This window comes from Leuresthes tenuis, unplaced genomic scaffold, assembly GCF_036924035.1.
Source record: "Leuresthes tenuis unplaced genomic scaffold, fLeuTen1.0.hap1 SCAF_2, whole genome shotgun sequence".
Classification (NCBI taxonomy): Eukaryota; Metazoa; Chordata; class Actinopteri; order Atheriniformes; family Atherinopsidae; genus Leuresthes; species Leuresthes tenuis.
Window position 1 is genome coordinate 544,446 of NW_027325356.1, and position 16,722 is coordinate 561,167.

General features: G+C 48.5%; 1 protein-coding gene across 1 annotated transcript; it reads left to right on the top strand.

Moving 5' to 3' along the window:
* Positions 1-1,363: 1,363 nt before the first annotated feature.
* Positions 1,364-15,292, top strand: LOC140301388 (isocitrate dehydrogenase [NAD] subunit alpha, mitochondrial). Its single transcript, XM_072379788.1, has 11 exons — positions 1,364-1,448; positions 2,315-2,380; positions 4,493-4,576; positions 4,662-4,776; positions 4,852-5,039; positions 9,588-9,721; positions 11,225-11,327; positions 13,947-14,011; positions 14,087-14,171; positions 14,255-14,407; positions 14,819-15,292. The coding sequence occupies exons 1-11, from the start codon at positions 1,419-1,421 to the stop codon at positions 14,900-14,902; spliced, it is 1,107 nt and encodes a 368-aa protein (XP_072235889.1). The 5' UTR covers positions 1,364-1,418; the 3' UTR covers positions 14,903-15,292.
* The last annotated feature ends 1,430 nt before the right edge of the window (positions 15,293-16,722 follow it).

The following is a 16,722-nucleotide window of genomic DNA, read 5'->3' on the forward strand; positions in this document are numbered from 1 at the left end:
AAAGACTTTAATACTTTCGAAAATATCCACATTCAGGAGAAAACTGTAAAATCCTATTTTTGTTGAGTTGTTTGTTCACGGAGCTGATAACCAGCTTCATCACATGACATTTCAGGCAGGTGAGGTGTGACATCATCCACCTGTTAATCTGAAATAAATACAAACGTATATAAAAGGTGAAATAATAGGTTTTTATGTTGATAAAAATCATTAAAGTTGAATAAATGAAAAAATCTTGGCAAAATTAATTGAACAGAATGTGAAAAAGATACATTTTTCTACTTTAATTTTAAACTGTTGCTATTTATCTACAATATAAAACAGATTGAACTATTTTTATTTGGAGATTTCATTTCTTTCTTTGTTTATTTGTTACCTCGATCTTTACTTTCCTTTACATCCTATTGATCTATTTATTCCTGCTAAACTACTTATTTCTTTGTTTTACTTTGATTTCACAAACATACAGGAATGTAAAAACAGAGACGGGGAAAGAGGAAATAAATGGATTTGGTGAAATAAACAGGGAGAGAAAAGTGGAAATGTCAGAGAAGTTAATCCATCTATGAAATAAATAAACTAAAGGAAAACAATTCAGAAATAAATACTGCAGGAACAAATTAATTAAGAAAGAAATTGAATGTATTCATATGAATAAAAAATAAAATTGTGGCAAAGTAAAGAAATAACATCAATAACATAATCTTAAGTGAAAGAAGTTTAAAGCAGAAAAAATATTATTTTCTTGCTCTATTCAATTATTTATGTATGAATTATTATTTTAAATTTAATATAAAAGTATGAATGTGTTCTTGTTATTATTTAAGATTAAGATGAGATTTATTGTCATGCATACACATGAAATTTGTTGACACACACATGCACATGCACGTGCACAGGGTCACACACTCACAGAGACAGATGCCATACACTGGAGCGGTGGGCGGCCAATCACGGCGCCCGGGGAGCATGGGGGTAAGGTGCCTTGCTCAAGGGTACCTCAGCCGTGAACTGCCATCCCCCCAGCTGTCGGTTCACCAATCTTTGAGTGGTGAGAGTGGGAATTGAACCGCCAGCCTTCAGGTTATTGGGCTCTAACCACTGAGCCACGGCCACCCCATATTATGGCAGTTTCAGTGCTCCGTAGTCTGACACCTAACTGTAATATAAATGATTTTTTCACTTTAAACACAAAATATGAGTAACATAAACGTTAAAAAACATAAAAAAATGTGACTGTTATGTAAGAGAAACACGCGCTGATCCACTCCCAAAAACTCCAAATAAAGACACATCTGTCAGCATGTCAGAGTGAGTCGTCTGTAAAATATAAAATCTTTGTCCGGGCGGCTCCTCGGCAGCTGTTCGTAGTGACTCATCTCGCTGTAAAGGGATCTTTGTTAGCCCCCTTTAGTAGAATGGCAGCAGGCAGCGCGTGGAGGTCACTGGTAAGAAACTGATCATTTATCAGCTCTAATGAATCCCCAACAGGTTGATCGGGTCCTACAGGTCGTGTTCGGGGTGTTTCTGAGTGGGCCGAAGTGTGCGGGTCGCGGCTCTGTGTTAGCCGGGTTCACTGCACCGTTAGCCGTTAGCCGTTAGCCGGTGTCCTTCAGGGGATGCGAGCAGCTAACTGTTTCCTGTCGGCTCGCCCGACTGTCTTTGCTTCATTTAAATGATCTCTGAAGGGTTTTAGAGACAGTCCGCACACTTCCCCGCGTGTTTGTCCCTTTTAAACGGAGCCCGAGGCTCTTTCCTCAGGATGTACCGACACAAAAAGCTGGAAGACTTTAGTAATATCTATTTATCACTGTGAAAATGCAAAAAGCTCAAAAACAATCTGAATACTGTTTCAGGCTGTTAACTGTGTGGCTCCCTGTCACCGCGAGACCTTCAGAGCCAAATGTTCAAGAAACTGTCCATTTAATGTGAACTTTTGGTCAAATCCGAGATTTAAGGCTAATCCGAGCTCGGGCCAATTCGGTTTTAATAAAATCTTCCATTTAGGTTATAATAATACAACAAATTAAGTTATTTGGTCATAAACACATTTTACACTGAGTCAGATAAACAGGAAACAAAGTATAAAATCCCAGTTGAAAGTATTCATGAAACAGTTTTTAAACTTTCAGGAACTTTATGGGAAATGATGGAAAAATGAACATTTTCAAAGAGTTTTGTTGTTAATTTTCTGGATGTTGCAGTCGGTGAACACTGGGGGGGGGTCACTGATCTTCGGTGTGACCTTGCTGAAGTGCACCTGTTGGCGTGTTAAAGCCTGTTGGGAGACCTGATCTGTGTGTTTCTCCTCCAGGTGAGTCAGGTGATGGGCGGGGCCTTGAGGAGACCTGCTCTGTCCTCTGCGTCCTTCTCCAGGGGGGTGAGTAGCTCCAGCTCACACTTCCTGTTGGTCCACAGGCTGCGGGGGGGCTCTGCAGCCGAAGCATCAGTCAGACGTCTTTATGGAGCACTTTTCACACGGATCACAGAACAACTCAAACACCACTGAATAAAAGTGTATGAAGCATTAAAAACCAAACTGAGCCAACTCTGTGGGGGGGGCAAAGACCAGCTGAAAGATTGAATTAGAAAATAAATCGATGCATAAGCTAACAAAGCACAAAATATAAATAAAACAAGGTGTGAGCAGAAGATGAAATAAATATGAATTCAAATAGAATCAGAAAGATGGTCTTTAGTTTGTCTTTAAAAGCTTTAACAGCCTGTGGAACACGGACTGGAACATAGTAACAGGAACCTGCGTCAGGGTGGGTCTAAGTTCTGACTTTAGGGACCATTAAGGAACCCGGAGGAACCTGAGGGTTCCATTAAAGAACCTGAGGGTTCCATTAAAGAACCCGGGGGAACCCGAGGGTTCCATTAAAGAACCTGAGGGTTCCATTAAAGAACCCGGAGAAACCTGGGGGTTCCATTAAAGAACCTGAGGGTTCCATTAAAGAACCCGGGGGAACCTGAGGGTTCCATTAAAGAACCTGAGGGTTCCATTAAAGAACCCGTAGAAACCTGAGGGATCCATTAAAGAACCCGTAGAAACCTGAGGGTTCCATTAAAGAACCCGTAGAAACCTGAGGGTTCCATTAAAGAACCTGAGGATTCCATTAAAGAACCCGGAGAAACCTGAGGGTTCCATTAAAGAACCTGGGGGTTCCATTAAAGAACCTGGGGGTTCCATTAAAGAACCTGAGGGTTCCATTAAAGAACCCGGGGGAACCTGAGGGTTCCATTAAAGAACCTGAGGGTTCCATTAAAGAATCCGGAGGAACCCGAGGATTCCATTAAAGAACCTGAGGGTTCCATTAAAGAACCCGGGGGAACCCGAGGGTTCCATTAAAGAACCTGAGGGTTCCATTAAAGAACCCGGGGGAACCCGAGGGTTCCATTAAAGAACCTGAGGGTTCCATTAAAGAACCCGGAGAAACCTGAGGGTTCCATTAAAGAACCCGAGGGAACCTGAGGGTTCCATTAAAGAACCTGAGGGTTCCATTAAAGAACCCGGGGGAACCCGAGGGTTCCATTAAAGAACCTGAGGGTTCCATTAAAGAACCCGGAGAAACCTGAGGGTTCCATTAAAGAACCCGGGGGAACCTGAGGGTTCCATTAAAGAACCTGAGGGTTCCATTAAAGAACCTGAGGGTTCCATTAAAGAACCCGGAGAAACCTGAGGGTTCCATTAAAGAACCCGGGGGAACCTGAGGGTTCCATTAAAGAACCTGAGGGTTCCATTAAAGAACCCGGAGAAACCTGAGGGATCCATTAAAGAACCCGTAGAAACCTGAGGGTTCCATTAAAGAACCCGTAGAAACCTGAGGGTTCCATTAAAGAACCCGGAGAAACCTGAGGGTTCCATTAAAGAACCCGGAGAAACCTGAGGGTTCCATTAAAGAACCTGAGGGTTCCATTAAAGAACCCGGAGAAACCTGAGGGTTCCATTAAAGAACCTGAGGGTTCCATTAAAGAACCCGAGGGAACCTGAGGGTTCCATTAAAGAACCTGAGGGTTCCATTAAAGAACCCGGAGAAACCTGAGGGTTCCATTAAAGAACCCGGGGGAACCTGAGGGTTCCATTAAAGAACCTGAGGGTTCCATTAAAGAATCCGGAGGAACCCGAGGATTCCATTAAAGAACCTGAGGGTTCCATTAAAGAACCTGGGGGTTCCATTAAAGAACCCGGGGGAACCTGAGGGTTCCATTAAAGAACCTGAGGGTTCCATTAAAGAATCCGGAGGAACCCGAGGATTCCATTAAAGAACCTGAGGGTTCTGACAGGCTCAATATAAAAGCAGCTCTGATGAACGACACGATTAAGAGCCTCAAAACTAGTGATAGAACGTTAAAAAGTAGAGCATAAAGTGATGGATCCTGGAGGTTTGACCTCTGTGTGACCTTTCACACACACAGTAACACACACAGTAACACACAGTAACACAGTAACACACAGTAACACACAGTAACACACAGTGCTTGTGCACAGATGCAGACCGTCACGCTGATTCCTGGGGATGGAATCGGTCCAGAGATCTCCTCAGCGGTCATGAAGATCTTTGATGCGGCGAAGGTAAGTGACCTCACAGAGGCGTGACCTCACCTGTGAACAGAAACTGAGTCTCTGAAGCCGCAAACGAACCGGCGTTTACCTGCAGGCGCCGATCAGATGGGAGGAGAGGAACGTCACAGCGATCAAAGGCCCAGGGGGCAGGTGGATGATCCCCCCCGATGCCAAAGAGTCCATGGACCGGAGCAAGATCGGCCTGAAAGGTGAGTTTGGGCCGCCGGGCTGCTGCGTGTTCTGTGGAAACTCGGAGCTGATCACATGACCGTTTCCTCCCACAGGACCCCTGAAGACGCCCATCGCCGCGGGCCACCCCTCCATGAACCTGCTGCTCAGGAAGACCTTCGACCTGTACGCCAATGTGCGGCCCTGCATATCCATCGAGGGCTACAAGACGCCGTACACAGATGTGGACCTGGTCACCATCCGGGAGAACACGGAGGGCGAGTACAGCGGCATCGAGCACGTGGTGAGGGGGCGGAGCTCAGGTCATTTCAACAGGAGGTCCTGGGGCGTGACTTTCTGAAGTCTGCTCTGATACCTGAGAGTCACATCTGCTCAGGGTTGAGTTCCAGCGCCCACATCTGCAGCTGTCGGCTCCTCACATCTGGATCAGGGTTGAGTTCTAAGCTGTGGAGAGTCGGCTCCTCACATCTGGATCAGGGTTGAGTTCTAAGCTGTGGAGAGTCGGCTCCTCACATCTGGATCAGGGTTGAGTTCTAAGCTGTGGAGAGTCGGCTCCTCACATCTGGATCAGGGTTAGGTTCTAAGCTGTGGAGAGTCGGCTCCTCACATCTGGATCAGGGTTAGGTTCTAAGCTGTGGAGAGTCGGCTCCTCACATCTGGATCAGGGTTAGGTTCTAAGCTGTGGAGAGTCGGCTCCTCACATCTGGATCAGGGTTAAGTTCTAAGCTGTGGAGAGTCGGCTCCTCACATCTGGATCAGGGTTAGGTTCTAAGCTGTGGAGAGTCGGCTCCTCACATCTGGATCAGGGTTAAGTTCTAAGCTGTGGAGAGTCTGCTCCTCACATCTGGATCAGGTTTAAGTTCTAAGCTGTGGAGAGTCGGCTCCTCACATCTGGATCAGGGTTAAGTTCTAAGCTGTGGAGAGTCGGCTCCTCACATCTGGATCAGGGTTGAGTTCTAAGCTGTGGAGAGTCGGCTCCTCACATCTGGATCAGGTTTAGGTTCTAAGCTGTGGAGAGTCGGCTCCTCACATCTGGATCAGGGTTAGGTTCTAAGCTGTGGAGAGTCGGCTCCTCACATCTGGATCAGGGTTAGGTTCTAAGCTGTGGAGAGTCGGCTCCTCACATCTGGATCAGGGTTAAGTTCTAAGCTGTGGAGAGTCGGCTCCTCACATCTGGATCAGAGTTAGGTTCTAAGCTGTGGAGAGTCGGCTCCTCACATCTGGATCAGGTTTAAGTTCTAAGCTGTGGAGAGTCGGCTCCTCACATCTGGATCAGGGTTAGGTTCTAAGCTGTGGAGAGTCGGCTCCTCACATCTGGATCAGGGTTAAGTTCTAAGCTGTGGAGAGTCGGCTCCTCACATCTGGATCAGGGTTAAGTTCTAAGCTGTGGAGAGTCGGCTCCTCACATCTGGATCAGGGTTAAGTTCTAAGCTGTGGAGAGTCGGCTCCTCACATCTGGATCAGGGTTAAGTTCTAAGCTGTGGAGAGTCGGCTCCTCACATCTGGATCAGAGTTAGGTTCTAAGCTGTGGAGAGTCGGCTCCTCACATCTGGATCAGGTTTAAGTTCTAAGCTGTGGAGAGTCGGCTCCTCACATCTGGATCAGGGTTAGGTTCTAAGCTGTGGAGAGTCGGCTCCTCACATCTGGATCAGGGTTAAGTTCTAAGCTGTGGAGAGTCGGCTCCTCACATCTGGATCAGGGTTAAGTTCTAAGCTGTGGAGAGTCGGCTCCTCACATCTGGATCAGGGTTAAGTTCTAAGCTGTGGAGAGTCGGCTCCTCACATCTGGATCAGGGTTAGGTTCTAAGCTGTGGAGAGTCGGCTCCTCACATCTGGATCAGGGTTAAGTTCTAAGCTGTGGAGAGTCTGCTCCTCACATCTGGATCAGGTTTAAGTTCTAAGCTGTGGAGAGTCGGCTCCTCACATCTGGATCAGGGTTAAGTTCTAAGCTGTGGAGAGTCGGCTCCTCACATCTGGATCAGGTTTAAGTTCTAAGCTGTGGAGAGTCTGCTCCTCACATCTGGATCAGGTTTAAGTTCTAAGCTGTGGAGAGTCGGCTCCTCACATCTGGATCAGGTTTAAGTTCTAAGCTGTGGAGAGTCGGCTCCTCACATCTGGATCAGGTTTAAGTTCTAAGCTGTGGAGAGTCGGCTCCTCACATCTGGATCAGGTTTAAGTTCTAAGCTGTGGAGAGTCTGCTCTTCACATCTGGATCAGGGTTAAGTTCTAAGCTGTGGAGAGTCGGCTCCTCACATCTGGATCAAGGTTAAGTTCTAAGCTGTGGAGAGTCGGCTCCTCACATCTGGATCAGGGTTAAGTTCTAAGCTGTGGAGAGTCGGCTCCTCACATCTGGATCAGGTTTAAGTTCTAAGCTGTGGAGAGTCGGCTCCTCACATCTGGATCAGGGTTAGGTTCTAAGCTGTGGAGAGTCGGCTCCTCACATCTGGATCAGGGTTAAGTTCTAAGCTGTGGAGAGTCGGCTCCTCACATCTGGATCAGGGTTAAGTTCTAAGCTGTGGAGAGTCGGCTCCTCACATCTGGATCAGGGTTAAGTTCTAAGCTGTGGAGAGTCGGCTCCTCACATCTGGATCAGGGTTAAGTTCTAAGCTGTGGAGAGTCGGCTCCTCACATCTGGATCAGGGTTAAGTTCTAAGCTGTGGAGAGTCGGCTCCTCACATCTGGATCAGGGTTAAGTTCTAAGCTGTGGAGAGTCGGCTCCTCACATCTGGATCAGGGTTAAGTTCTAAGCTGTGGAGAGTCGGCTCCTCACATCTGGATCAGGGTTAAGTTCTAAGCTGTGGAGAGTCGGCTCCTCACATCTGGATCAGGGTTAAGTTCTAAGCTGTGGAGAGTCGGCTCCTCACATCTGGATCAGGTTTAAGTTCTAAGCTGTGGAGAGTCGGCTCCTCACATCTGGATCAGGTTTAAGTTCTAAGCTGTGGAGAGTCGGCTCCTCACATCTGGATCAGGTTTAAGTTCTAAGCTGTGGAGAGTCGGCTCCTCACATCTGGATCAGGTTTAAGTTCTAAGCTGTGGAGAGTCTGCTCTTCACATCTGGATCAGGGTTAAGTTCTAAGCTGTGGAGAGTCGGCTCCTCACATCTGGATCAGGGTTAAGTTCTAAGCTGTGGAGAGTCGGCTCCTCACATCTGGATCAGGGTTAAGTTCTAAGCTGTGGAGAGTCGGCTCCTCACATCTGGATCAGGGTTAAGTTCTAAGCTGTGGAGAGTCGGCTCCTCACATCTGGATCAGGGTTAAGTTCTAAGCTGTGGAGAGTCGGCTCCTCACATCTGGATCAGGGTTAAGTTCTAAGCTGTGGAGAGTCGGCTCCTCACATCTGGATCAGGTTTAAGTTCTAAGCTGTGGAGAGTCTGCTCTTCACATCTGGATCAGGGTTAAGTTCTAAGCTGTGGAGAGTCGGCTCCTCACATCTGGATCAAGGTTAAGTTCTAAGCTGTGGAGAGTCGGCTCCTCACATCTGGATCAGGGTTAAGTTCTAAGCTGTGGAGAGTCGGCTCCTCACATCTGGATCAGGTTTAAGTTCTAAGCTGTGGAGAGTCGGCTCCTCACATCTGGATCAGGGTTAGGTTCTAAGCTGTGGAGAGTCGGCTCCTCACATCTGGATCAGGGTTAAGTTCTAAGCTGTGGAGAGTCGGCTCCTCACATCTGGATCAGGGTTAAGTTCTAAGCTGTGGAGAGTCGGCTCCTCACATCTGGATCAGGGTTAAGTTCTAAGCTGTGGAGAGTCGGCTCCTCACATCTGGATCAGGGTTAAGTTCTAAGCTGTGGAGAGTCGGCTCCTCACATCTGGATCAGGGTTAAGTTCTAAGCTGTGGAGAGTCGGCTCCTCACATCTGGATCAGGGTTAAGTTCTAAGCTGTGGAGAGTCGGCTCCTCACATCTGGATCAGGGTTAAGTTCTAAGCTGTGGAGAGTCGGCTCCTCACATCTGGATCAGGGTTAAGTTCTAAGCTGTGGAGAGTCGGCTCCTCACATCTGGATCAGGTTTAAGTTCTAAGCTGTGGAGAGTCGGCTCCTCACATCTGGATCAGGTTTAAGTTCTAAGCTGTGGAGAGTCGGCTCCTCACATCTGGATCAGGTTTAAGTTCTAAGCTGTGGAGAGTCGGCTCCTCACATCTGGATCAGGTTTAAGTTCTAAGCTGTGGAGAGTCTGCTCTTCACATCTGGATCAGGGTTAAGTTCTAAGCTGTGGAGAGTCGGCTCCTCACATCTGGATCAGGGTTAAGTTCTAAGCTGTGGAGAGTCGGCTCCTCACATCTGGATCAGGGTTAAGTTCTAAGCTGTGGAGAGTCGGCTCCTCACATCTGGATCAGGGTTAAGTTCTAAGCTGTGGAGAGTCGGCTCCTCACATCTGGATCAGGGTTAAGTTCTAAGCTGTGGAGAGTCGGCTCCTCACATCTGGATCAGGGTTAAGTTCTAAGCTGTGGAGAGTCGGCTCCTCACATCTGGATCAGGGTTAAGTTCTAAGCTGTGGAGAGTCGGCTCCTCACATCTGGATCGTGTAACCCAGGAGGACAGAGCAGGAGTACCTGTGATGGTGGTGAACCTCACCTGTCTCCTGCTGGAGCATTTACGTTGTGCTAAGCTAACTGGCTTTTACTATGGCTATTCCAGGTAGAGCAGGTGTTTCTGAGCCCACAGAAGTATGTTCAGTTTATAATTCAGGTTGATTCCTGCAGGTCTCAGTGAGCCGGGATCATCTGACCTTTACTGTTTTTTGCTCTGTTTTCAGAGGAGCTGAAGGTTCCACGGTTACACCGGGCTGTGGTCTCGGCTCGCCTCCTCCCGCTCTGACGCTCTCTTCTTCTTTCAGATCGTCGACGGCGTTGTTCAGAGCATAAAACTGATCACTGAGAACGCCAGCAGACGCATTGCAGAGTACGCCTTTGAATATGCCCGAAACAACCAAAGAAGCAGCGTGACGGCCGTCCACAAAGCCAACATCATGTGAGTGCAGGAGTCTGAATGAAGTGGAACCAGCAGGCGTTCGCTGGGTTCCACCGACGTTTTTCAGAATATCAACTCATTTTGAATGTATTTTCATCATCAACAGTTGAGATGAAACATGGCGTCTCCTGCGGGGGACAGACAGCTGGATAACAGCTGGTCACATGATTATCAGCAGGCCGTACGGCCAGAAGAAGAAGCTGTTAGTCAGTCTGCCTCCGTGAGACTGAAAGGCCAAGTTTGGGTTTTTTAAACCTTATTTCTGGCATGAAGTACGTTCATCTGCTCACAGAGAACAGTTTGGTGAAAGTCGGCGTCCTTCGGAAGATATTTAGATAACTGGAGATCTGCAGATATTCATATAATGGAGCGAACAGGGCAGGGATGATGCAGACTCTAAATAAGGCAACAGAGGGAGTTCCACACAGGCACTCTACTGGGACCACTTCATCCACACGCCCCCCTGCAGCACAGTTTATTCACTCCGTGCTCTGTGACAGTCGGCTAACTTCACACAGAGTTTGCTGCTGATAGTTTTGTGCAACATGGCAGGATATTTATCAGGTTTTGACTTTGAGTAAGATGGACGACCTTACCGGAGTGAATGAGCTGTGCTGCAGGGGGGTGTCGATGACATCATCCCAGTAGACGAGTGTGTAGCCCTCTATAAGCCCCCCGATAGCCTCCAATAACAACAACACAGCAGCTATGAGCTAACAGCAGCTATGAGCTAACAGCAGCTATGAGCTAACAGAGCTATGAGCTAACAGAGCTATGAGCTAACAGCAGCTTTGAGCTAACAGAGCTATGAGCTAACAGCAGCTATGAGCTAACAGAGCTATGAGCTAACAGAGCTATGAGCTAATACCAGCTATGAGCTAACAGAGCTATGAGCTAACAGAGCTATGAGCCAACAGCAGCTATGAGCTAACAGAGCTATGAGCTAACAGAGCTATGAGCTAACAGCAGCTATGAGCTAACAGAGCTATGAGCTAACAGAGCTATGAGCTAACAGCAGCTATGAGCTAACAGAGCTATAGCACACGTTCATTCATTCATTCTTCTTAAAGTATTGGTGAAATAAAGACAGATAAAGCCTTATTTAGAGGCTGCATCCTCTAAGCCCCGTTCTCTCCGTTATATGGATCTCCAGTTATCTAAATATCTTCAGAAGGACGCCGACTTTCACCAAACTGTTCTCAGTGAGCAGATGAACGTATTTCAGCCAGAAAGAAGCTTTAAAAACACCGGAGTTGCCCTTTAATATTGGAATAAACATGATCAAGTGTCTCGTTGCTCTGTTAATGAGGTCCGTGTGGAAAGCAGCGCCACCTGCTGACCAGCTGATCGTTCAGATTCTACTTCTTCTTCTCCGTAAATTCCTGGTCTTCTGGATCTGTCTTTTAAACTGTGTCCTGTGTGAATCTTTCCCCGGGTGTAACCGCCGTGTGGCGGCGTGTAACCGCCGTGTGGCGGCGTGCTCATCAGTGTCTCTCCCTGCAGGCGGATGTCAGACGGCCTGTTCCTGAGGAAGTGTCGGGAGGTGGCCGAGGACTACAAAGACATCAAGTTCACGGAGATGTACCTGGACACGGTGTGCCTCAACGTGAGTCCGCCCGGTGACACCAACAGACCCGATCAGCAGCCACAGGGACAGCAAAGAGAACTCAGTTAATGCTTCAGAGGAAACAGTTTCAGGTTGAACAGGAAAGAAAACGGAGCGAAGCACTGCCACATCTGATGGTGTTTCACTTTTATCATTGAGCTGCAACTGAGTTTTATTTCACTTCAGTTTGATTCATTTTACACAGAATTACAACAAAGATACAGTCCATTAAAATACAGTCATGATCCAATTCATTACATTCAAAATGAGTCCAATTCGTTCCTCAATAAGGAAACCAACAGATTAACTGAAACTTCTCTCTGATCCAATCCCCGTCCTGAGCTGCACGAGGCGACTATGGGGAGAAAAAACCAGAACCAGGAAGAAACCTCCATCAGAACCAGAACCAGGAAGAAACCTCCATCAGAACCAGAACCAGGAAGAAACCTCCATCAGAACCAGAACCAGGAAGGGTCCATCTGCCTGGACCAGCTGGGGCTGAGAGGACAGGAAAGAGGGGACAACAAGCAGCGTAACACCAGGCCAGAGATACCTGCTGAGAGAGAGAAACACAAGTTAATGACAGCAATGATGTCATCTGTACATGGAGGGAGGAGAGGTGCATCATGGGAGCTCCCCCAGCAGGCTGGGCCTATAGCAGCAGAACTATGGGATGTTTCAGGCTCACCTGAGCCATCCCTAACTATAAGCTTTACCAGAAAGGAAAGTTTCAGCCTGATCTTAAAGGTAGAGAGGGTGTCTGCTTCCTGAAGCCAAACTGGCAGCTGGTTCCACAGAGAGGGGCCTGATAACTGAAGGCTCTGCCTCCCATTCTGCTTTTAGGGGCCTGATAACTGAAGGCTCTGCCTCCCATTCTGCTTTTAGGGGCCTGATAACTGAAGGCTCTGCCTCCCATTCTGCTTTTAGGGGCCTGATAACTGAAGGCTCTGCCTCCCATTCTACTTTTAGGGGCCTGATAACTGAAGGCTCTGCCTCCCATTCTGCTTTTAGGGGCCTGATAACTGAAGGCTCTGCCTCCCATTCTGCTTTTAGGGGCCTGATAACTGAAGGCTCTGCCTCCCATTCTGCTTTTAGGGGCCTGATAACTGAAGGCTCTGCCTCCCATTCTGCTTTTAGGGGCCTGATAACTGAAGGCTCTGCCTCCCATTCTGCTTTTAGGGGCCTGATAACTGAAGGCTCTGCCTCCCATTCTGCTTTTAGGGACCTGATAACTGAAGGCTCTGCCTCCCATTCTGCTTTTAGGGACCTGATAACTGAAGGCTCTGCCTCCCATTCTGCTTTTAGGGGCCTGATAACTGAAGGCTCTGCCTCCCATTCTGCTTTTAGGGGCCTGATAACTGAAGGCTCTGCCTCCCATTCTGCTTTTAGGGGCCTGATAACTGAAGGCTCTGCCTCCCATTCTGCTTTTAGGGGCCTGATAACTGAAGGCTCTGCCTCCCATTCTGCTTTTAGGGGCCTGATAACTGAAGGCTCTGCCTCCCATTCTGCTTTTAGGGGCCTGATAACTGAAGGCTCTGCCTCCCATTCTGCTTTTAGGGGCCTGATAACTGAAGGCTCTGCCTCCCATTCTGCTTTTAGGGGCCTGATAACTGAAGGCTCTGCCTCCCATTCTGCTTTTAGGGGCCTGATAACTGAAGGCTCTGCCTCCCATTCTGCTTTTAGGGGCCTGATAACTGAAGGCTCTGCCTCCCATTCTGCTTTTAGGGGCCTGATAACTGAAGGCTCTGCCTCCCATTCTGCTTTTAGGGGCCTGATAACTGAAGGCTCTGCCTCCCATTCTGCTTTTAGGGGCCTGATAACTGAAGGCTCTGCCTCCCATTCTGCTTTTAGGGGCCTGATAACTGAAGGCTCTGCCTCCCATTCTGCTTTTAGGGGCCTGATAACTGAAGGCTCTGCCTCCCATTCTGCTTTTAGGGGCCTGATAACTGAAGGCTCTGCCTCCCATTCTGCTTTTAGGGGCCTGATAACTGAAGGCTCTGCCTCCCATTCTGCTTTTAGGGGCCTGATAACTGAAGGCTCTGCCTCCCATTCTGCTTTTAGGGGCCTGATAACTGAAGGCTCTGCCTCCCATTCTGCTTTTAGGGGCCTGATAACTGAAGGCTCTGCCTCCCATTCTGCTTTTAGGGGCCTGATAACTGAAGGCTCTGCCTCCCATTCTGCTTTTAGGGGCCTGATAACTGAAGGCTCTGCCTCCCATTCTGCTTTTAGGGGCCTGATAACTGAAGGCTCTGCCTCCCATTCTGCTTTTAGGGGCCTGATAACTGAAGGCTCTGCCTCCCATTCTGCTTTTAGGGGCCTGATAACTGAAGGCTCTGCCTCCCATTCTGCTTTTAGAAACTCTGGGAACCACAAGGAAACCTGCAGCCTGAGAGCAAAGTGCTCTCTCAAACTCTCAGGCCTGATAACTGACCCAATGTGGGATGTTTTATGTGGTGAAGATGGACAGAACAATGCTGCTGAACCAGACTGAGGTCCATGGAGCAGGTCCTGAGTGTTGGGTTGAGGCTGAGCGGTTCTGATGAGTTCTGGCTCAGATCAGTCCTGCTGTAAAGGTTGGACTTTGTACTGACCTCTGAGTTCTGCTCCTCTTGCTTCCAGATGGTTCAGGATCCGACCCAGTTTGACGTCCTGGTCATGCCGAACCTGTACGGAGACATCCTGAGGTCAGTATGAGGTCATCATGTTCCAGCCAATCAGAGGCTGTGGGTGAGCGCTGAGGTCATGTGACTGTGTTTCAGTGATCTGTGCGCCGGTCTGATCGGAGGTCTGGGGGTCACTCCCAGCGGGAACATCGGCGCCAACGGGGTGGCCATCTTTGAATCGGTTAGTTTCCTGTAACCAGCTCTAACCAGCTGTGTTAGTTAGTTAGTTAGTTAGTTATAACCCGTGTGTGTGGCGCTCTGCAGGTTCACGGCACGGCGCCCGACATCGCCGGCTTGGACATGGCCAACCCCACCGCCCTGCTGCTCAGCGCCGTCATGATGCTGCGTCACATGGGTCTCCATGACTACGGCAACAAGATCCAGACGGCCTGCTTCGACACCATCAGAGACAAGAAGGTGAGACGCTCTGTTCTCCACCCGCTCTGTCCTCCACCCCCTCTGTCCTCCACCCGCTCTGTCCTCCACCTTCTCTGTTCTCCACCCCCTCTGTCCTCCACCCGCTCTGTCCTCCACCTTCTCTGTCCTCCTCCCGCTCTGTCCTCCGCCCGCTCTGTCCTCCTCCCGCTCTGTCCTCCGCCCGCTCTGTCCTCCACCTTCTCTGTCCTCCACCCCCTCTGTCCTCCACCCACTCTGTCCTCCACCCGCTCTGTCCTCCACTCCTGGTGACGGATGTCCTGGTGACGGATGTCCTGGTGACGGATGTCCCGGTGACGGATGTCCCGGTGACGGATGTCCTGGTGACGGATGTCCTGGTGACGGATGTCCTCCTGACTCATCGGCTCCAACCTGTTTTTCTTTCTGTTCCAGGTGCTGACGAAGGATCTGGGAGGAAACTCCAAATGTTCAGAGTTCACAGCTGACATCTGCCGTCGCATCCAGGACATGGACTGAAGCTGCGATGGGGGGGTGGGGGCAGCAGGAGCCTCCCCCACCCCCTGCAGGGCGGCGCGGTCGGTCGGGACGACCCGAGCCGTCGCTTCCTGTCTCCTTTCACACATTCAGAAAAAGAACTGTACGAGGGGGCGGGGCTTCTGCTTCCGGCGTCTAACATGCAGCAAACGCACAACTTCCACCTGACCAACAACGGATGACATCAGCAGAGGATTCTAACTGAAAGATCAGATCATTAGTCGTAATCTCAGCTCGTCTGTTAGTTACCATTTTTTAACGGTAGCGCCCTGTGACCTCAGCTCTAGTGTCGTCTTATTTATTGTTTCTACTTCCTGTTCCTGCTGTTTTCACTCCACAGATCCATAAATATATTAGTTCTCAGCACAAAGACGTCTCTGTGTGTTTAATCCCCAAACAGAAGCGTGACAGCGTCCTCTCTCCCATCGTTCTGCTGCACAGGTCCATCTCAGACCCTGAAGAACACGGCGCTGCACAGAGAACTTTGTAACGTGTTTCAGGAACATCGCAGCAGAAGAACTCATTTACCCTCCGAATGTCCTCCTCTGCTCCCACAGAGGATTCGTTTCAGAGTTAAAGATGATCAATTGTTCACTGGAAGCCTGCAGCTGTATTTATTATTGATCATCAGAAGTATTAAAAGTGTTCATAACAGTGTTTGTTTACTCTGAATTCAGCCTGAGATGATGATGTCACACCTTTAAGATGATGATGTCACACCTTTAAGATGATGATGATGTCACACCTTTAAGATGATGATGATGTCACACCTTTAAGATGATGATGATGTCACACCTTTAAGATGATGATGATGTCACACCTTTAAGATGATGATGTCACAGCTGGGCGGCGTCCTCACAGCTCCTCCCTCACACATCACCTGAGGTTACCTGCTTTAACTAACCCAGACTGTGCAGCTGCCTCTGGGCGGTTCCACACTGCTGGGTACCAGCTGTAAACCAGCCCAGGTTCTGACTCTGGATCTGTGCACGTTCATGTAAAACAGGCGCAGTTGGCACCAGCTGACCAATCAGAATCTCTAATTCTATCAGAGTGAAAAGCAGCCAAAGCAGGAAGGAAAGAGGGCAGAAATGAATAATCTGCTGCATATGGAAGCAGATCTGATTCATTTAGCATTAAATGGATGTAATTCAGACGGTTTCAGGCACCAAATAAAGAACAAACCCAGATTCAGTCGTTTTCTGGATGTCTGACTTCTGTCATCCAGCCTCTGAGATGCTGAACAAAAGGCTTTTCAGCTGAATCTGATGCACCGAACACAGAAAATGGAAACCTTTCTGTTTCAGTGGTGATTTGAAGAATAAAGTCAGAAATGTCGGTTCCAAATCTTTAAAAATCAGCAGGAAGAAGCTTTAGAGGAATGAATCTGTTTTAGGCTCCAGGAACATTCACATCTATAAGGATCCTTCTGAGTCAAAGTCAACAAACGTTGTTTTATCTCTCATTTCACAAGAGAAATGTGTTGATCTCTTATCTGGAACACCGTCACCATGGTGATGCAACCGGGTAAGAAATGAACCTGAAGGAGCCTCACTGAGACTCTGGTCCTGCTTCTGGATGAATCTGCACAGGGTCGCACATGAAGCTATCCCAGACTGATGGTAGCTGGAACGTAGCTGGCAGGTAGCTGGCAGGTAGCTGGCAGGTAGCTGGCAGGTAGCTGGCAGGTAGCTGGCAGGTAGCTGGCAGGTAGCTGGCAGGTAGCTGAGGTTCACGGTGAGGATTATTACAGTTATGCAATAAAGTTAAAGTGATAATATTGAGCTTTATTCGTTCATCTT